This window comes from Odocoileus virginianus, chromosome 16, assembly GCF_023699985.2.
Source record: "Odocoileus virginianus isolate 20LAN1187 ecotype Illinois chromosome 16, Ovbor_1.2, whole genome shotgun sequence".
Classification (NCBI taxonomy): domain Eukaryota; kingdom Metazoa; phylum Chordata; class Mammalia; order Artiodactyla; family Cervidae; genus Odocoileus; species Odocoileus virginianus.
The window spans coordinates 20,996,225-21,009,632 of NC_069689.1; the positions used below are offsets into that span (position 1 = coordinate 20,996,225).

At 45.0% G+C, this 13,408-nt stretch overlaps 2 protein-coding genes across 9 annotated transcripts in view; one reads left to right on the top strand and one right to left on the bottom strand.

Annotated features, from left to right (window-relative positions):
- TP53BP1 (tumor protein p53 binding protein 1) overlaps positions 1 to 10,469 on the top strand; it is a 90,819-nt gene extending 80,350 nt beyond the window's left edge. For 7 of the 8 annotated variants that reach the window (XM_020881468.2, XM_020881467.2, XM_020881465.2 and 4 more), the window contains 7 exons: positions 2,226 to 2,417; positions 2,834 to 3,049; positions 4,751 to 4,966; positions 8,318 to 8,412; positions 8,906 to 9,105; positions 9,615 to 9,760; positions 10,113 to 10,469. In XM_020881468.2, the coding sequence (XP_020737127.2) occupies positions 2,226 to 2,417; positions 2,834 to 3,049; positions 4,751 to 4,966; positions 8,318 to 8,412; positions 8,906 to 9,105; positions 9,615 to 9,760; positions 10,113 to 10,300 (1,253 nt within the window). In that variant the 3' untranslated portion in view covers positions 10,301 to 10,469. Of the gene's footprint in view, positions 1 to 2,225; positions 2,418 to 2,833; positions 3,050 to 4,750; positions 4,967 to 5,252; positions 7,525 to 8,317; positions 8,413 to 8,905; positions 9,106 to 9,614; positions 9,761 to 10,112 lie in introns of those variants that run through there. The other variant, XM_020881474.2, reaches the window with a different exon arrangement.
- A 690-nt stretch (positions 10,470 to 11,159) lies between these two features.
- Positions 11,160 to 13,408, bottom strand: part of TUBGCP4 (tubulin gamma complex component 4) — a 34,652-nt gene continuing 32,403 nt past the window's right edge. Inside the window, exons 17-18 of the mRNA XM_020881482.2 lie at positions 12,808 to 12,947; positions 11,160 to 12,167 (exon numbers count right to left, since the gene is read on the bottom strand). Coding sequence (XP_020737141.1) covers positions 12,155 to 12,167; positions 12,808 to 12,947 — 153 coding nt within the window. The 3' untranslated portion in view covers positions 11,160 to 12,154. The remainder of the gene's footprint in view (positions 12,168 to 12,807; positions 12,948 to 13,408) is intronic.

The window sequence follows — 13,408 nt, forward strand, 5'->3', positions numbered from 1 at the left end:
TTGCATTAACCTGGTACCTTTGTGAGAGTGAAGACTACTGCCTTGGTACTTTACCATTGACTCAATTCCTGACTTAGGGATTTCACCAGCTTTTCCATGTCCTTTTTCTCTTCCTGGATCCAGTTCAGGATTACTGTATTGCCTTTAGTCCTCACATGTCTTTTGTTTTTGGATCTGTAACAATCTCTGAACCTTTTCTTGTTTTTCATGACCCTGACAGTTTTGAGGAGTACATACTGGTCAGGTATTTTTTGAAAGTCCTTCAGTTTGGGTTTGTCTTATGTTTTCTCTTGGTTAGGCTGGCATTAGTGAGTTTTTGAAAAGAATGCTACAGAAGTGAAGTGCCCTTCTCATCACACTGAGTGTGGGAGGGGAGTCAGTGACAGCCAGAGGGCATCTCTGGTGATGTTCGCCTTCATCACTGGTGAAGGTGATGTTTGCCAACTTTCTTCATTGAAAGTTAGTGGTTTTCCTTTTCCATTTTCTGTTCTTTCAACTCTGACTTGTAAACTTACTACCTGTTTTGGTGGGAACCTTAAGTTGGTGAGAGTGGCAGATATATTGAGGTGTTTGCACTTAGGAAGAAGTTGTTAGTGCTATGTTTGTATGTCTGCACACCACTTATTCTCTGGTTTGGAGAAATCATGCCTTTTTTTTTTTTTTTTTAAACTAAAGTAGCCAGCCCCCTGTACTGGTGATGGTGAAAGATTTCTGCCTGTCATGACTATTTCATGTGTCCATTCTTTGAATGTACTGCCTGTTTTCTATGAGGTGATTTGGAGATACATGTTTCATTGAGTTTGTCATTTAAAAACATTCTTTAATGGGGACTTTTTGGAACAGTGATTGGGATACTGGGCAAAAATGCATCGGTTGAATTCTCTTCAGACTTTGTTGTGTTTGGACTCCTCAGTAGTTTGCTGTCTGCCACTTTATTTCATTGTTAAATGAACCACCTCACCTTCTAGTTCTGGGTAACACTTACCTTCACTTAGCATCAGTAGCGCATAGATTGAGATCTTTTATGGCCTGTGACTTACATTGTTTGTGTCAAATGCATTTTTTCCTCTTTCCAGTGTAAAGCCTCTCTTGGAAGTCCATGTTAGGCCCTCTAAAGACAGAGATGGTTCTCTATCTTGTGTGAATTGTGGTATTCAGGGGAAGGGGACTCTGGGTCCCATTTATTGAGGCTGTCTACTGATGTTAGACTAGACCGCTTCATTAGTGTGAAGAGTATTGTTGACCTTGGCCTTGTGTTCTTGAGGATTTAGTGTGGTGATAGAGATTTAAGCCAGCAGATGAACAAGCAAGGGGAGAGTGAGTGACTGTGGCAGAGATCAGGAGAGAACCAAGGCCTGCTTTCTCCTTCTTTTTTTTTTTCCCACTTCCTTGGTACATGCTCTGGGTTTCTATTAACCCTTCATTCAAGTACTGGCTAACAGGAAAGAATACATTGATTTTTCACTTCATAGGAAAGAGAAAGTATTCACATTAGTGCCCTGTTTTTATATTTATCTTTACATAGGTGTTTTTTTTTTTTATAGCATTGGAAATGGGTCTTGCCCAAGATCACACAGCTTGGTGGCAGCAGAATTAGGCCTAGACTCAGTGTCCAGGCCTAATTCTAGCCCAGTGTCCTTTTGATCTGGAACTCTGAATCAGAGTTCCTTCTGATCTGGAGGCCTTATCTTTAGGTCCTGAATCAGAGCAAGATCAGAGAAGCAGATAATAGAGGGAAGCTTAGGGAGGAGAGGCAGGATTTATCTCCTTCCTTTCTCCACTCTGTATTTCTACTTCGATTTTGCTACACACTCATGCTTTCTCTTGAGATGATGTCATCTTTCATCTGTGACAAGAATTAACACCCAACCTCCAAAGAAACGAAGAAGGAAAGGTTTAGTAAGTTATAATGGGACCATTAAGAAACCACATGCATTTCATTTTGAGAACCATTTGAAATTGCTAACAACCCATAAAGGCTGGCTTTAGGAACCTTTATTTTGTAACTAGAGGGTTCCTGCTGCTGGGAACCCTCATGTTCCAATCCCTGGATGGTGTCTGCATGCTTCCTGAGTGGTGGTGGTGTGTGGGCTTGATGGCTAGGAGTTTGCTCAGTCCTAACCTCAGTCCTCTCTTGGACCACCTCTAACTCCATGATTCAGGCCTGCTCTGAGTAGATGCCGAGCAGCCTAAACAAGCTGCTTTTATGTTTTTCCCCCACCCAGGAGTGGTTAAAGGGCACAGGAAGGAGTCTGGAGAGCTGTACTACAGCATTGAGAAAGAAGGCCAGAGGAAGTGGTACAAGCGGATGGCTGTCATCCTGTCCTTGGAGCAAGGAAACCGACTGCGAGAGCAGTATGGCCTGGGCCCATATGAGGCGGTAACGCCCCTCACCAAGGCAGCAGATATCAGCTTAGGTAAGACCTTGGCTTCCTGAACTGCTGCCTCTGGACCCCTGGCCTACTCGTGGGCAGAGTGGTGGTTTTTAGAGTAAAGGGAAGTAAAGCTTCCTTCAGTCTTATTCCTTTGTGGTCTGTGAGATGGTAATGAACTCTCAGATATTGGGAGCCACTGCATATCTCTTGTTTTCTTGCCAGGACTCAATAGTAAGTCCTCAGATTTTTCTGGCCTCCCCAGTTCTGTAAAGGACCAAACACACTTTAGTCATGGCAGAAGCTGAAACAAAATATGGTGGCCTTGGAAGAGGTTTCCTGCCCATGTGGGAGGTGGAGGAGAGGGTGTGGTGGTTTCTAAATCAGGCTGTGCTCAGCTTCTTGGAGGTCAGGGCCTCAGACCATGGGAGATGACCTGCCTTTGGCTCATTGTATTGCAGACAATTTGGTGGAAGGGAAACGGAAACGGCGAAGTAACATCAATTCCCCAGCCACCCCCACCACTTCCAGCAGCAGCAGTACAACCCCTACCCGAAAGGTCCCAGAGAGTCCTCGTGCCACCACGGGGGTCCCCTCGGGCAAAAGGAAGCTCGTCACTTCTGAAGAGGAGCGGTCCCCTGCCAAGCGAGGCCGGAAATCTGCCACTGTGAAGCCTGGTGAGTGCTCTCTGTTACCCCTCTTGTTCCCCAGACCTCAGCAGAATGCAGGGTCAGCTGCTGGAGAGGTGGAGCCTGGCACAAGCAGGGGGCTCCTTCCTGATTACAGAGTCGGTGCCCGCACACGCCCACATCTCCATCTCTCAACAGAGCCCAGTCAGGTACCAGAAAGGAAGGCAGGCTTTGATTGGAAACATCCCTCGACCCCTGTGTCGGTTCTGGGAGGGAGAGGAAATGTGTGGTGGATTTTAGGCATACTCACAGGAGGTTCAGTTCTTCTGGACCTCTTCCTTCATCTGGCACCGTCTTCCTCTGGAAGTTCTGCTCCCCTCTCCCTTGTGTTCAGGACCCTCTGGCTTTCCCACACGTCCTGTTGAAAGCTGGTACCTTAGCCTGTGTCTCCCCTTTCCACACTAGCCCCCAGACAATCCCTTTCCAATCCCTCAAGCTGCATATTAGTAGAGAAGTTCAGTCCATCTGTTGTTTACTGGGTCTGTGCTGACCCAGCCACAGCCTCTGGATGCTGGAGACACAGAGGTAGGATCTCCGGTGTCTGCCCCAGGGCGCTTTATTAGTCTAGCAAACTGAGGAAGTTGGTTGTCGTCACATGTCCTGGCACCTGACACTTTTGTTTCCTGTGTCTTCTCTGTATCTATCTAATATCTCTGCTGTGTTTTAGGGTATGTAAGGCATGGAGTTCAGTGCTTCATACATTTTACCTCATATAGTCTCTGTGAGTTACAGGTGCTGGAATTCATTTTCTAGTTGAAGAATCTAAGGCAGAATGTTGGTTTACCTTCCAAGGTGACACAGTCATCCAGAAATCAGACTTAGGCAGTTTGACGGTGAAGTCCAGGCTTGTACATGCTACATCAGACTGTTCTCTTGCTGCTGGTTTTATTTTAGGGAGGCATAACCTGACTGTCATCTTAGCCTCCCAATGAGCCAAGATTCAGCTTCTCCAAGCCAGGTATTTGTGTTTTTCCTCGAGGACTTACTGGGGCACTCCACGCATGGGTGTTCTGGGAGTCCTGGACTGGCCGTTCCACTTCCCATTCCCAGGTGTTGGAAACTGGGGCAGTTGAAGCAGGCTGTCTTGATACGGTTCTGTCAACATGTAAAAGCACTTTATTACCAAGGATTCTGTGCACTGTTCTGGTGAGGTTCAAGGACGGGGGGAGTATCTGCTGGGGACATTTCTTGGTGAACCCACCTTTTTAAAGGCTGCTTCAAAATAGCACTAGGCAGGGAATGTGGGCTGAAGGTTTCCAATCATTTTTCACTTTTACTTTGTGTTAGAATCACCTTTTGTTCAGGTGACTTCAGAAGTTTTTGATTTGGCTCTATAAAAACTACTAGTTGTGAAAACAATGTATACATTGTTATGACTGTAAAATTTAAATACATAGAATTCCTCTGCACTGTTTAAAAAATTTTTTTAATTTTTTTGAGCCAAATGGCATGGCTTGCGGGATCTTAGTTTCCCAACCAGGGATTGAAACCAAGCCCTTGGCAATGAAACCATGGAGTCCTCACCACTGGACTGCCAGGGAGTTCCCTCTGCCTTGTGAGTTTGTTTCCAGGTTGGTGGCCGTAGCATTGGTCTTTGGTTACCAGCTCAGAAAAGTTGCGCAGGACATCGCCTGCCCACCCTGCTGCGCCCAGGCCGTGGTCTGTACCCTGTGCCTCTGTCCTTCCCAGGTGCGGTGGGGGCAGGAGAGTTTGTGAGCCCCTGTGAGAGTGGCGACAACCCGGGTGAGCCCTCTGCCCTGGAAGAGCAGAGGGGGCCTCTGCCCCTCAACAAGACCTTGTTTCTGGGCTATGCCTTTCTCCTCACCATGGCCACAACAAGCGACAAGTTGGCTAGCCGCTCCAAACTGCCAGATGGCCCTACGGGAAGCAGCGAGGAAGAGGAGGGTAAGGCCCTGAGAAGCCCTGGGGGCTCTAGCCCCCCTTGCGCGTCCTTCCTTCCCGTTCACTCCATGAACCGTGTTGAGGCGGCGGGGCACATGGCAACTGGCATCAGGGTCAGGGAAAACGAATTTAACCCTGCTTGCTTTGTGGTTTATAGACTGCTCTCACAGAATTTCTGTCAGCAGTTTCTCAAAATAGTCTTTGTGAGGCAGATGGGAGATAGGTCTTATCCATCTTACAGATGAGAAAACAAGCTACGAGAGGTCAGATAATTGCTTTTTACCCACAGTATCGGTGGACTCGGGACCGAGAACTCCATTTTCTCCAGCACGGTTGGATTCCTGAATGCCCGGCCGCCCTTCGCATTGGGATTCTCTGGGCCCAAGAAGACACATGTGGGAATGAAGTTCGTTCTCTTGAGTCTGTGTGTCAGACTAGGCAGGGTGGGCTCAGGGTCCCGGGTGATTTCAGACAAGCAGCCTCTAGGCCTTTTCACCTCTGTCTCTTCAACCTTAAACCTTACACATTGCATTTCTGTGTTGTCTCTCAGGGTCTGAGTGAAGGCTGCAGTGGGGAGAGATAAAAATTATTTAAACTGTCTAAAGAGTGTGTGATCTAGGTGAGAAAACTGGGCAGGTACAAGCATACATTGTAATACAAGTGACAGCGCAGTATCCATGTGTGTGTGCTGAGGCTAACACTCCCAGTTAGACCTCTCACTAATGCTGGGCCTTGCAGGAGGAATTGAATTAGGGAACATGTTTATCAGAAAACAGCACCAACTGCAGACCTAGGATGGTTGGCACTTCAGGTGTGTGGCTGATTTTCCTAATTAACCAAAACTATATCTCACCAGCTACAGCTCTGTGGAGTTCTGTATGGGGACGTGGGGAGGGTGGTCAGGGAATTGTGATTGAAATGTATACTATCTGGAGGTGCATAAATGGTTATCAGTATTGAGGCTTTAGGGTGTGGGAGCAGGTGTCCAGTGGAGGGGTTTCAAGAGTAAGTGTGACCCAGGCCTAGTTTTTTCAGACAGAATTCAGGTGTGTGAGGGGTTTCCTAGCCAAGGATGTAGTTTGATTTGGATCATAAGTGATTGGGTATGTCAGGGTATCAGAACCGAACCATGTTTGTGGTCTTGTCTTCTTTTGCTTTCACAATATTGCTGGACTCTAGTCTTCATTCTCCAGCACACTCCTAGCCCTTTCCTAGACTAGGACTTCACAATGCAGCTCTGTAGATGTTGGTTGATACAGAATGCCTAAGAAAACTCACTTTGGTATGAGATGCAGACTGTCAGATTCCTTAAAAATTTGTGAGCCTATGTGAGATCTTAGAAACCTGAGAATTCCTTCCATCCCCTCTTGCAGATACATCAAATATTTTAAATCTCATTCTTACAACCATGAGTGAGGGATAGGTTATGTCTCAAGTGAGGAGGAATTTGGACCTTTTTTTTAGAGGAGCAGGCCATGTTCGTTGTGGAAAATGTAGTTATGATGAATGCTTTATGTTGCTCCTTCATCCTTACACATTGCTCCAGCAGTACCAGAATCTTTTGATATTTTTGGTATATAGTATATTTTAGGGTTCCACAATCTCAGGAAGCAGGGGACATTTGTATTAGAACAGTCCTTTACTAATAAGCTTTTAAGAAACTATGTGATATGTCTTGCAGATAACCAGGAATCTCTTTTATTTGTATCAGGAGCTCAGTAAAATATTTGAATCCATGTTGTAAGACATATTTAGTAATGAGTTAAGAATATGGCACCTGATCTCGTTAGGTGGCACATTATCAGGGACCCATCAGCCACAGGGATTGACTTCAGAGTTAGGTACCTTCATCCTTGATTTAGATGATGTAGTAAAAATCTGTTCATTTTAGCCTCTGACTGACCAGGGCCACTCACGAAGTCCAAATTAAAACTAAATCCAAACTGAGAAAAGTTAGAAATGGACTGCCAAGGTAGGGTAATATTTGATTACACAAATGAAGGAAATATAGATGGGGATTAAAAGCTAAACAGGTCGGGACTAGAAACAGTTCTGGCCAAGTAGACATAAAATAGAAGTCTTGAGAAAAATAAAGGACCTTGGGGGTCTTGGCAGTGACTCAGCAGTAGAGTGTTGGTGATATATTGATAAGGGCCAAGGATGCCAGGGCAAAACTGAGAAATAGTCTTGCTGGGTTCTGAGTTTCTTAACAGCCAGTCAGTTTCTAGTTTGAGTTTTCATTCTGAGAATAATATGGAGAATGCTGAATCAAGAAAAGAGCAATAAAAGCAAATAGGCTGGTCAGTGAGACCTGAACAGAGGCTTGAGTTTGGGCACCAACACTGCCTGAGCAGCTTCGGCAGCCAGGAGGGTACCAAAGGGTGGGGGCGGCCTCTGCGGGGGTCTGTTCCAGCAGGTTCTTCTGGTATGAGTGGGGGAAGGGAGTGGTCCTGGCACTGAACTTTTTATACATTTGGTTGGGTTTTTTTATTTGTGATAAGTCTATTAGAACTTAATTTCTCCAAACTCTCCTAATTCAATAAAATCTCTAATGTCTTTTTTTTTTTAATGTGTTATTTATATGAGAGGAGCAGATGACAAGAAAAGTCTCAAATTAGATATTGGTCAAAAGAAGCAGTTTCTAATTGCCTAGGGTCATTACAACTTCAGCCTCATCTCTCATAACTTCTGCTTCACCCTCAAGAATGTAGAGCAGTCACTGATGTTCAGTGTCCTGAGCTACTTCAAGATCGTCAAAGGTAGATAGTTTGCAATAACAGGTTGAATTAGGCCCTTCTGGCTAACTTCCAATTAATTATGTTTTAGAAACCCCATTTTCTTTGAGCATTTTGGTTGATCAGTTTTGCTGGATAGGGAGTAAAATGCTGATGAAGGGCACATTTGAAGGGTTCATTATAAAAAATGCTAATTGGCCATTCTTCATCTCCACAGAAGGCAGAATTAGAGGATATAGGTTTAGTCTGCAAGAGAGATTAGGGCAGACGGAAGAACTTCCTGATGGTAAGGGTTACTCAGGTTGGAGGGTGCGTGTCGGTCCCCGGGCACAGTTCCCTGACGTGTTCTTAGTGCAGAAACCTTCGCTGTTCTCGGGTCTGGGACCTGCCTCCATTTCCCATCTTCCCTGCCCTTCCTGCTCCTGCCCCTTTTTTGGGCAGCATTTCTGTAGGCCTCATGACAGGTCTTTCTGACCCATGGGGAAGCCCTTTACCTGTTTTGGGGATACAGTATTGTGGAGATAACTGGGGAGTAGGAAAGAGGACAGTAAGAAGCAGGCATAAAGTAGCAAATGAACCAACTGGTAGTGATTATTATCTTGGTTATGTTTTTTAATAGAATTTTTAGAAATCCCTCCTTTCAACAAGCAGTACACAGAATGCCAGCTTCGAGCAGGAGCTGGCTACATTCTTGAAGACTTCAATGAAGCCCAGGTAAGGCGTTCCTTTGTGTAGCTTCCCAGGAGAGGCAGTAATGCAAGTTCACTTGCTGGACCAAGAAGTGGCTGGATAGAGTTGGTAGAGATTTGGGAACTGAGACACTGCCAAAATGTTGTTACATAAAATAGAACTTTTACTGTGTATAAGGAAGAGAAGTCAGAACCTTGGGTTACATTTAATAGCATTGGTTCTGTTGCTGGGACAAAAGCAGATTAAAATTTGTGTTTAACGGAAATCTTTTTCATGGTACTGGCTAAATACATGGGGTCTGGTTGTCCCTTGAGGACTTAGAAAGCTGCAGGTGAGGCAGGGAGATGATCTAGGGAAGCTGCTTGGGTGAGAGAAGAGGCCTTGGGCAGGACGACAGACTCAGTCACATTTTGGATAGTATCTGGTGTTCAACTCTGTTCTCTGTGACTCATTAAGGAAGCTATTAAGCAGCTTCCCATAATCATCACCAGACCCCCTGGTTTTGTGCCTTTTCCAGTGTAACACAGCCTATCAGTGTCTCCTAATTGCGGATCAGCACTGTCGAACCCGGAAGTACTTCCTGTGCCTTGCCAGTGGGATTCCTTGTGTGTCTCATGTCTGGGTCCATGACAGCTGCCATGCCAACCAGCTCCAGAATTACCGCAATTACCTGCTGCCAGCCGGGTACAGCCTTGAGGAGCAAAGGATTCTGGATTGGTGAGTAGCCGTGAGCCCCTCCAGAACAGCAGGCAGGAAGACGGCAAGCTTCCAGAGGGGGAGAATCTCAGTGGGAGAGTAAGTATTTCTAGAAACTGGAACAGTCATAGGATACATGACAGAATTTGGGTTTGAGATTATTTTTGCAATTTAATTTGTTTTCCTAGACTATATGGTTAGGGACCTTTTTAAAAACATGTGAGATTTTCATGTAGATTCAACTTGTCAGGTGAGGGGACTAAGTTTTAAGCAAGACATTTAAAAATACAGGCCCAGGAACGTGATTTGACTGATTTTTGGGCTTAGGATAAATCTGGAAATCAGAAGGGGGAGATTAGAAGGTCAGGATCCCAGAGAAGACACATCATTCAAAAAGAAAGAGGGAAGGGGTGATTCCCTCAGCAGGGCTTTTGAAAGCATTCAGATGTACTCGAGTCCCTATGCAGAAAGGCTATTGTTGGATCTTATCTATTGCTGGATATCATGCTGTTTCTCTGACTCCTCCGTAGGCAACCCCGTGAAAACCCTTTCCAGGATCTGAAGGTACTCTTGGTATCAGACCAACAGCAGAATTTCCTGGAGCTCTGGTCCGAGATCCTCATGACTGGGGGGGCAGCCTCTGTGAAGCAGCACCATTCAAGTGCCCATAACAAAGGTACCTGGGAACCGTGTTACTGAGCCAAGGGTGTCCTAGCTCTAAGTCTCAGGCCCGATAGAAACGCACATAAGGTCAGTCTGAGAGAAGAGAAAGAGTCCTTTCACGAGGTGAGCCACCATGAGCGAAGCACTGGGCTGTTTGTGCTTCTCCTGGTGCACTGTGTACTTGCTAAACAGAAGGCCAGCATAGAGTGAGCACAGCTTTCCACTTTGTGATCAGTGACTGTGTTTGACTGAAGGGCTTTAATTTGGGCAGAGTGGGATACACTGGTGAGAAGGCTTACCTGTCTTTTTACTGGAGGGCTAAATTGAGTCTCCTTTCCTCGTCCACCTTCCCCTGCTCCCTGCAGATATTGCTTTAGGGGTGTTTGACGTGGTGGTGACGGACCCCTCGTGCCCAGCCTCGGTGCTGAAGTGTGCTGAAGCATTGCAGCTGCCTGTGGTGTCACAAGAGTGGGTGATCCAGTGCCTCATTGTTGGGGAGAGAATTGGATTCAAGCAGCATCCAAAATATAAACACGATTATGTTTCTCACTAAGGATACTTGGTCTTACCGGTTTTATTCCCTGCTGTTGTGGCGATTGTGTTTTAACCAGGTTTTAAATGTGTCTTGTGTGTAACTGGATTCCTTGCATGGATCTTGTATATAGTTTTATTTGCTGGACTTTTATGATAAAATAAATGTTGAATCTCTTTGGTTGTAGTAACTGGGATTTCTTCATCCATTTCTTTGAGCTTAAGCTCAGAACAAATAGCAAGACAAACACAGTAACTTCTCTGCAGTTTTCAGTGGACTTGTTTGTTGTAGAACAGCAGGCCAAGGAAAGTAAGACAGTGAACTTTTTATAGTTATCTGTGGTATCACTGTCAGAAGATTAACCTGGGTTGTCTAAAATTCAGTACTTCCCCAAATCTGATTTTATAATAGACCCAGATTATAGTTGTGCCAAAAGCTGAATCGAATTGGGCACAGCTCTTAGTTTTCTGGTAGTGAAAAAGAAATCTCTTTAGAGTTGAACTTAAGCTGACTTGTGGGTGCTATACTCTCAGAGCTAAAAAGGACCAGTTGTTGTGAATGGCTGGTGACTGTAAACTTGATGACCTGCTGCAAGAATAAACATGAGAAACAGTAATAACACTCGAAAATGTTAGCAGCTCTAGTTAGAGGTCAGGATTTTATTACTGTCACAGTTGGAAGCTGTTCCTTTTCTACTCTTAGCATCATCGCTGTTAAATGTCCTCTCGTTCTCTAAATCAAGGCTTAAATCTCTAATACCTTCTGTTTTTCCCCCTGCCAAATAGTAAATATTTTAGGCTTTGTGGGCCATTTGGCGTGTCACTACTACTCACCTCTGCTATGATGGCATGAACGCAACCGTAGACAATAGGTAAGCAAATGAGTGTGGCTCTGTGCCGATAAAACTTTATTTATAAAAACAGGTGGCTGGCCATAGTATGCTAACCTCTGCTCCAGAGGCAGCAGTGGAAGGGTCATCTGTAGCCGACAGTTACAGGGAATAAACGTCTATATGTGGTAGAAGATGTAGGGGTGGACAAGGGCCAGACTGAGTGGCTACACAGTGAGGCCAGAATTATCTTTCAGTTTGGAGGCAGTTGTCCGATGCATATTTATTTTGGCTCATTACTGATACGAAGATCGATGGATATCAGTGATGGCTGGGCATATTACTCCTGTGGTTCTTCTAAGAAGGGATAATAAGACCTGCATCTTTCAGTATTTGAAATCTAACAGTTTTTTGTCTTAAGGACCCTTTTTTCTTTGTTTTAAAAAAAAATACATTGTCAGCAGCAGAATTACCTTCTTAACAGTCTGAAATAACTGGAAGTTACCAGTAGAATTCTTCAGAGTCACAGTTGAAGACCCTTAAAGATGGGAGACTCTCCATTTCAGTTTCTGAAAGAGGAAAGGAGGTCTGTGGGGAAACCTAGCTTACCTGGTGTTTTTCTTGCTCAGTGGGAACATCCAGCATTTGACCTATTTATAATTCCTTTTTCACATGAGCCGTATTATGTTCTGAGCTGTAACTTACTGCTGTATCTCTCGAAGCTTGAACAGTACCTAGACATGTAGTAGGTAACCTCTGACAAATGTTCCCAGTGTAACAGACCTTGCCTGGTCAGCAGGTGGGCCGAAGCTACAAGTCCTCCGTGGTGAGTTGAGAACTCTTTGGGGTGGGGCAGAGGCCCCTCCCATGCAGGAACCAGGGGAAGGACTTGCACCCGTGGATGTTCAGTAATGGCTTCTAGGAGAGAAGTCAGAGCCTTTCCAGTCGCTGCAGATGTACGGAGGCCGGTGAGAGAAAGGGGATGTTTGTTTTGAATCTTCTGTCACAATGCAGTGGGATTATTTCAGGTTGTGGACCAGAAATTCTCACATCCCGAAACTATAGAAAGAAAAAGAAAGCTGCATCAAAATGTCATGCGTTCCCGAGATTTTCTTCAAAAAAGTATGAATCGCAGCAACCTGTGATCTAGACAATCTCATCTTAAAACTCTTTTTGCTAAAATCACTTAGGAGGAATCTGCCTAACATTTCAGAGAGAAAAAGAGTAAGTGCTTTTTTGAATGAGACAGACATCGGAGAAGCCACCTACCACTGAATCTATTAGATTTTTTTTTATCACTATTAGATTTTTTGAAAGTTTAGAGTGTGAAGCAGTGGTTCCCTCCTCTCAGAAGCAAAAGCTCTGAGGGTCAAGGAGCTGGGGGTAAGGGGCGTTAAGGCTGAGCAGCTGGCTCATGTCAGAACTGGGAACTGAAGCCGTGCTGCCTCCCAGCACAGCAGTGCACAACTTAGCCAAGAACCTAAAGTCCACCTCAGCGTTAGGAATTTAAGGATTTACTTCAACTTCTACTGGAAAATAATCTTCGCTGACGATCAGACACAGCCTTTTTCTTCTCTGAGCTTTGCTTGCTTGCTTTGGACTAGATGATGACTAAAGTCTCCTTCCAACTCTGGAATTCTACAGTTCGTTAAAAAGCCACACACAATCCACCGAGCGCCCTAGAGGCGGTTGTTCTTACCTGCCCAGAGTGCCACCAGCCTGGGTGTAATATTTGTTATAATCTAGTCGTAAGAGTAGCTGAGCCAAATCCGAGTTGATCTGATGATTGCGAACACTGGAGAGAATCTTGAATAGGAGTGAAGATTGGCGGCTAAAACCCTGCAGAGAGGGACTCAAGCTGTGTCACGCCTCTTAGATCTACCAGCTACCCATGTGGAGTGAAGGGGGCAAAGGGGACTCGTTGGAAAAGTCTTCCTGAAAATTACACAGCACTAACTGGCCTTCCGACAGTCCCATTTCTGTTGACTCCAAAAATGACTTCTTTGTACCAAGTCCACAGAACACAGAATTTCCATGAAAGTACTCTTATTCTCAGTAGGAATTTATCAGCCAGCTTTAAGTGAGTATATTCTGCTATGTACTGGGCTGGCGAGAACCTGTGTTTTCAGATAACATAGACCTGCCTGTATTACAGGCAGATAATTATAATTTCGGTGAAATAGGGGGTTTAGTTCAAGGAAATAAGGGGGTTGGATGTTAGAAAGCAGGAACAAAGCCAGTGTATATTTGGTGGCTGAATAAACCATTTGGGGCTTAACTGCATTTGAACACCAAAGCAG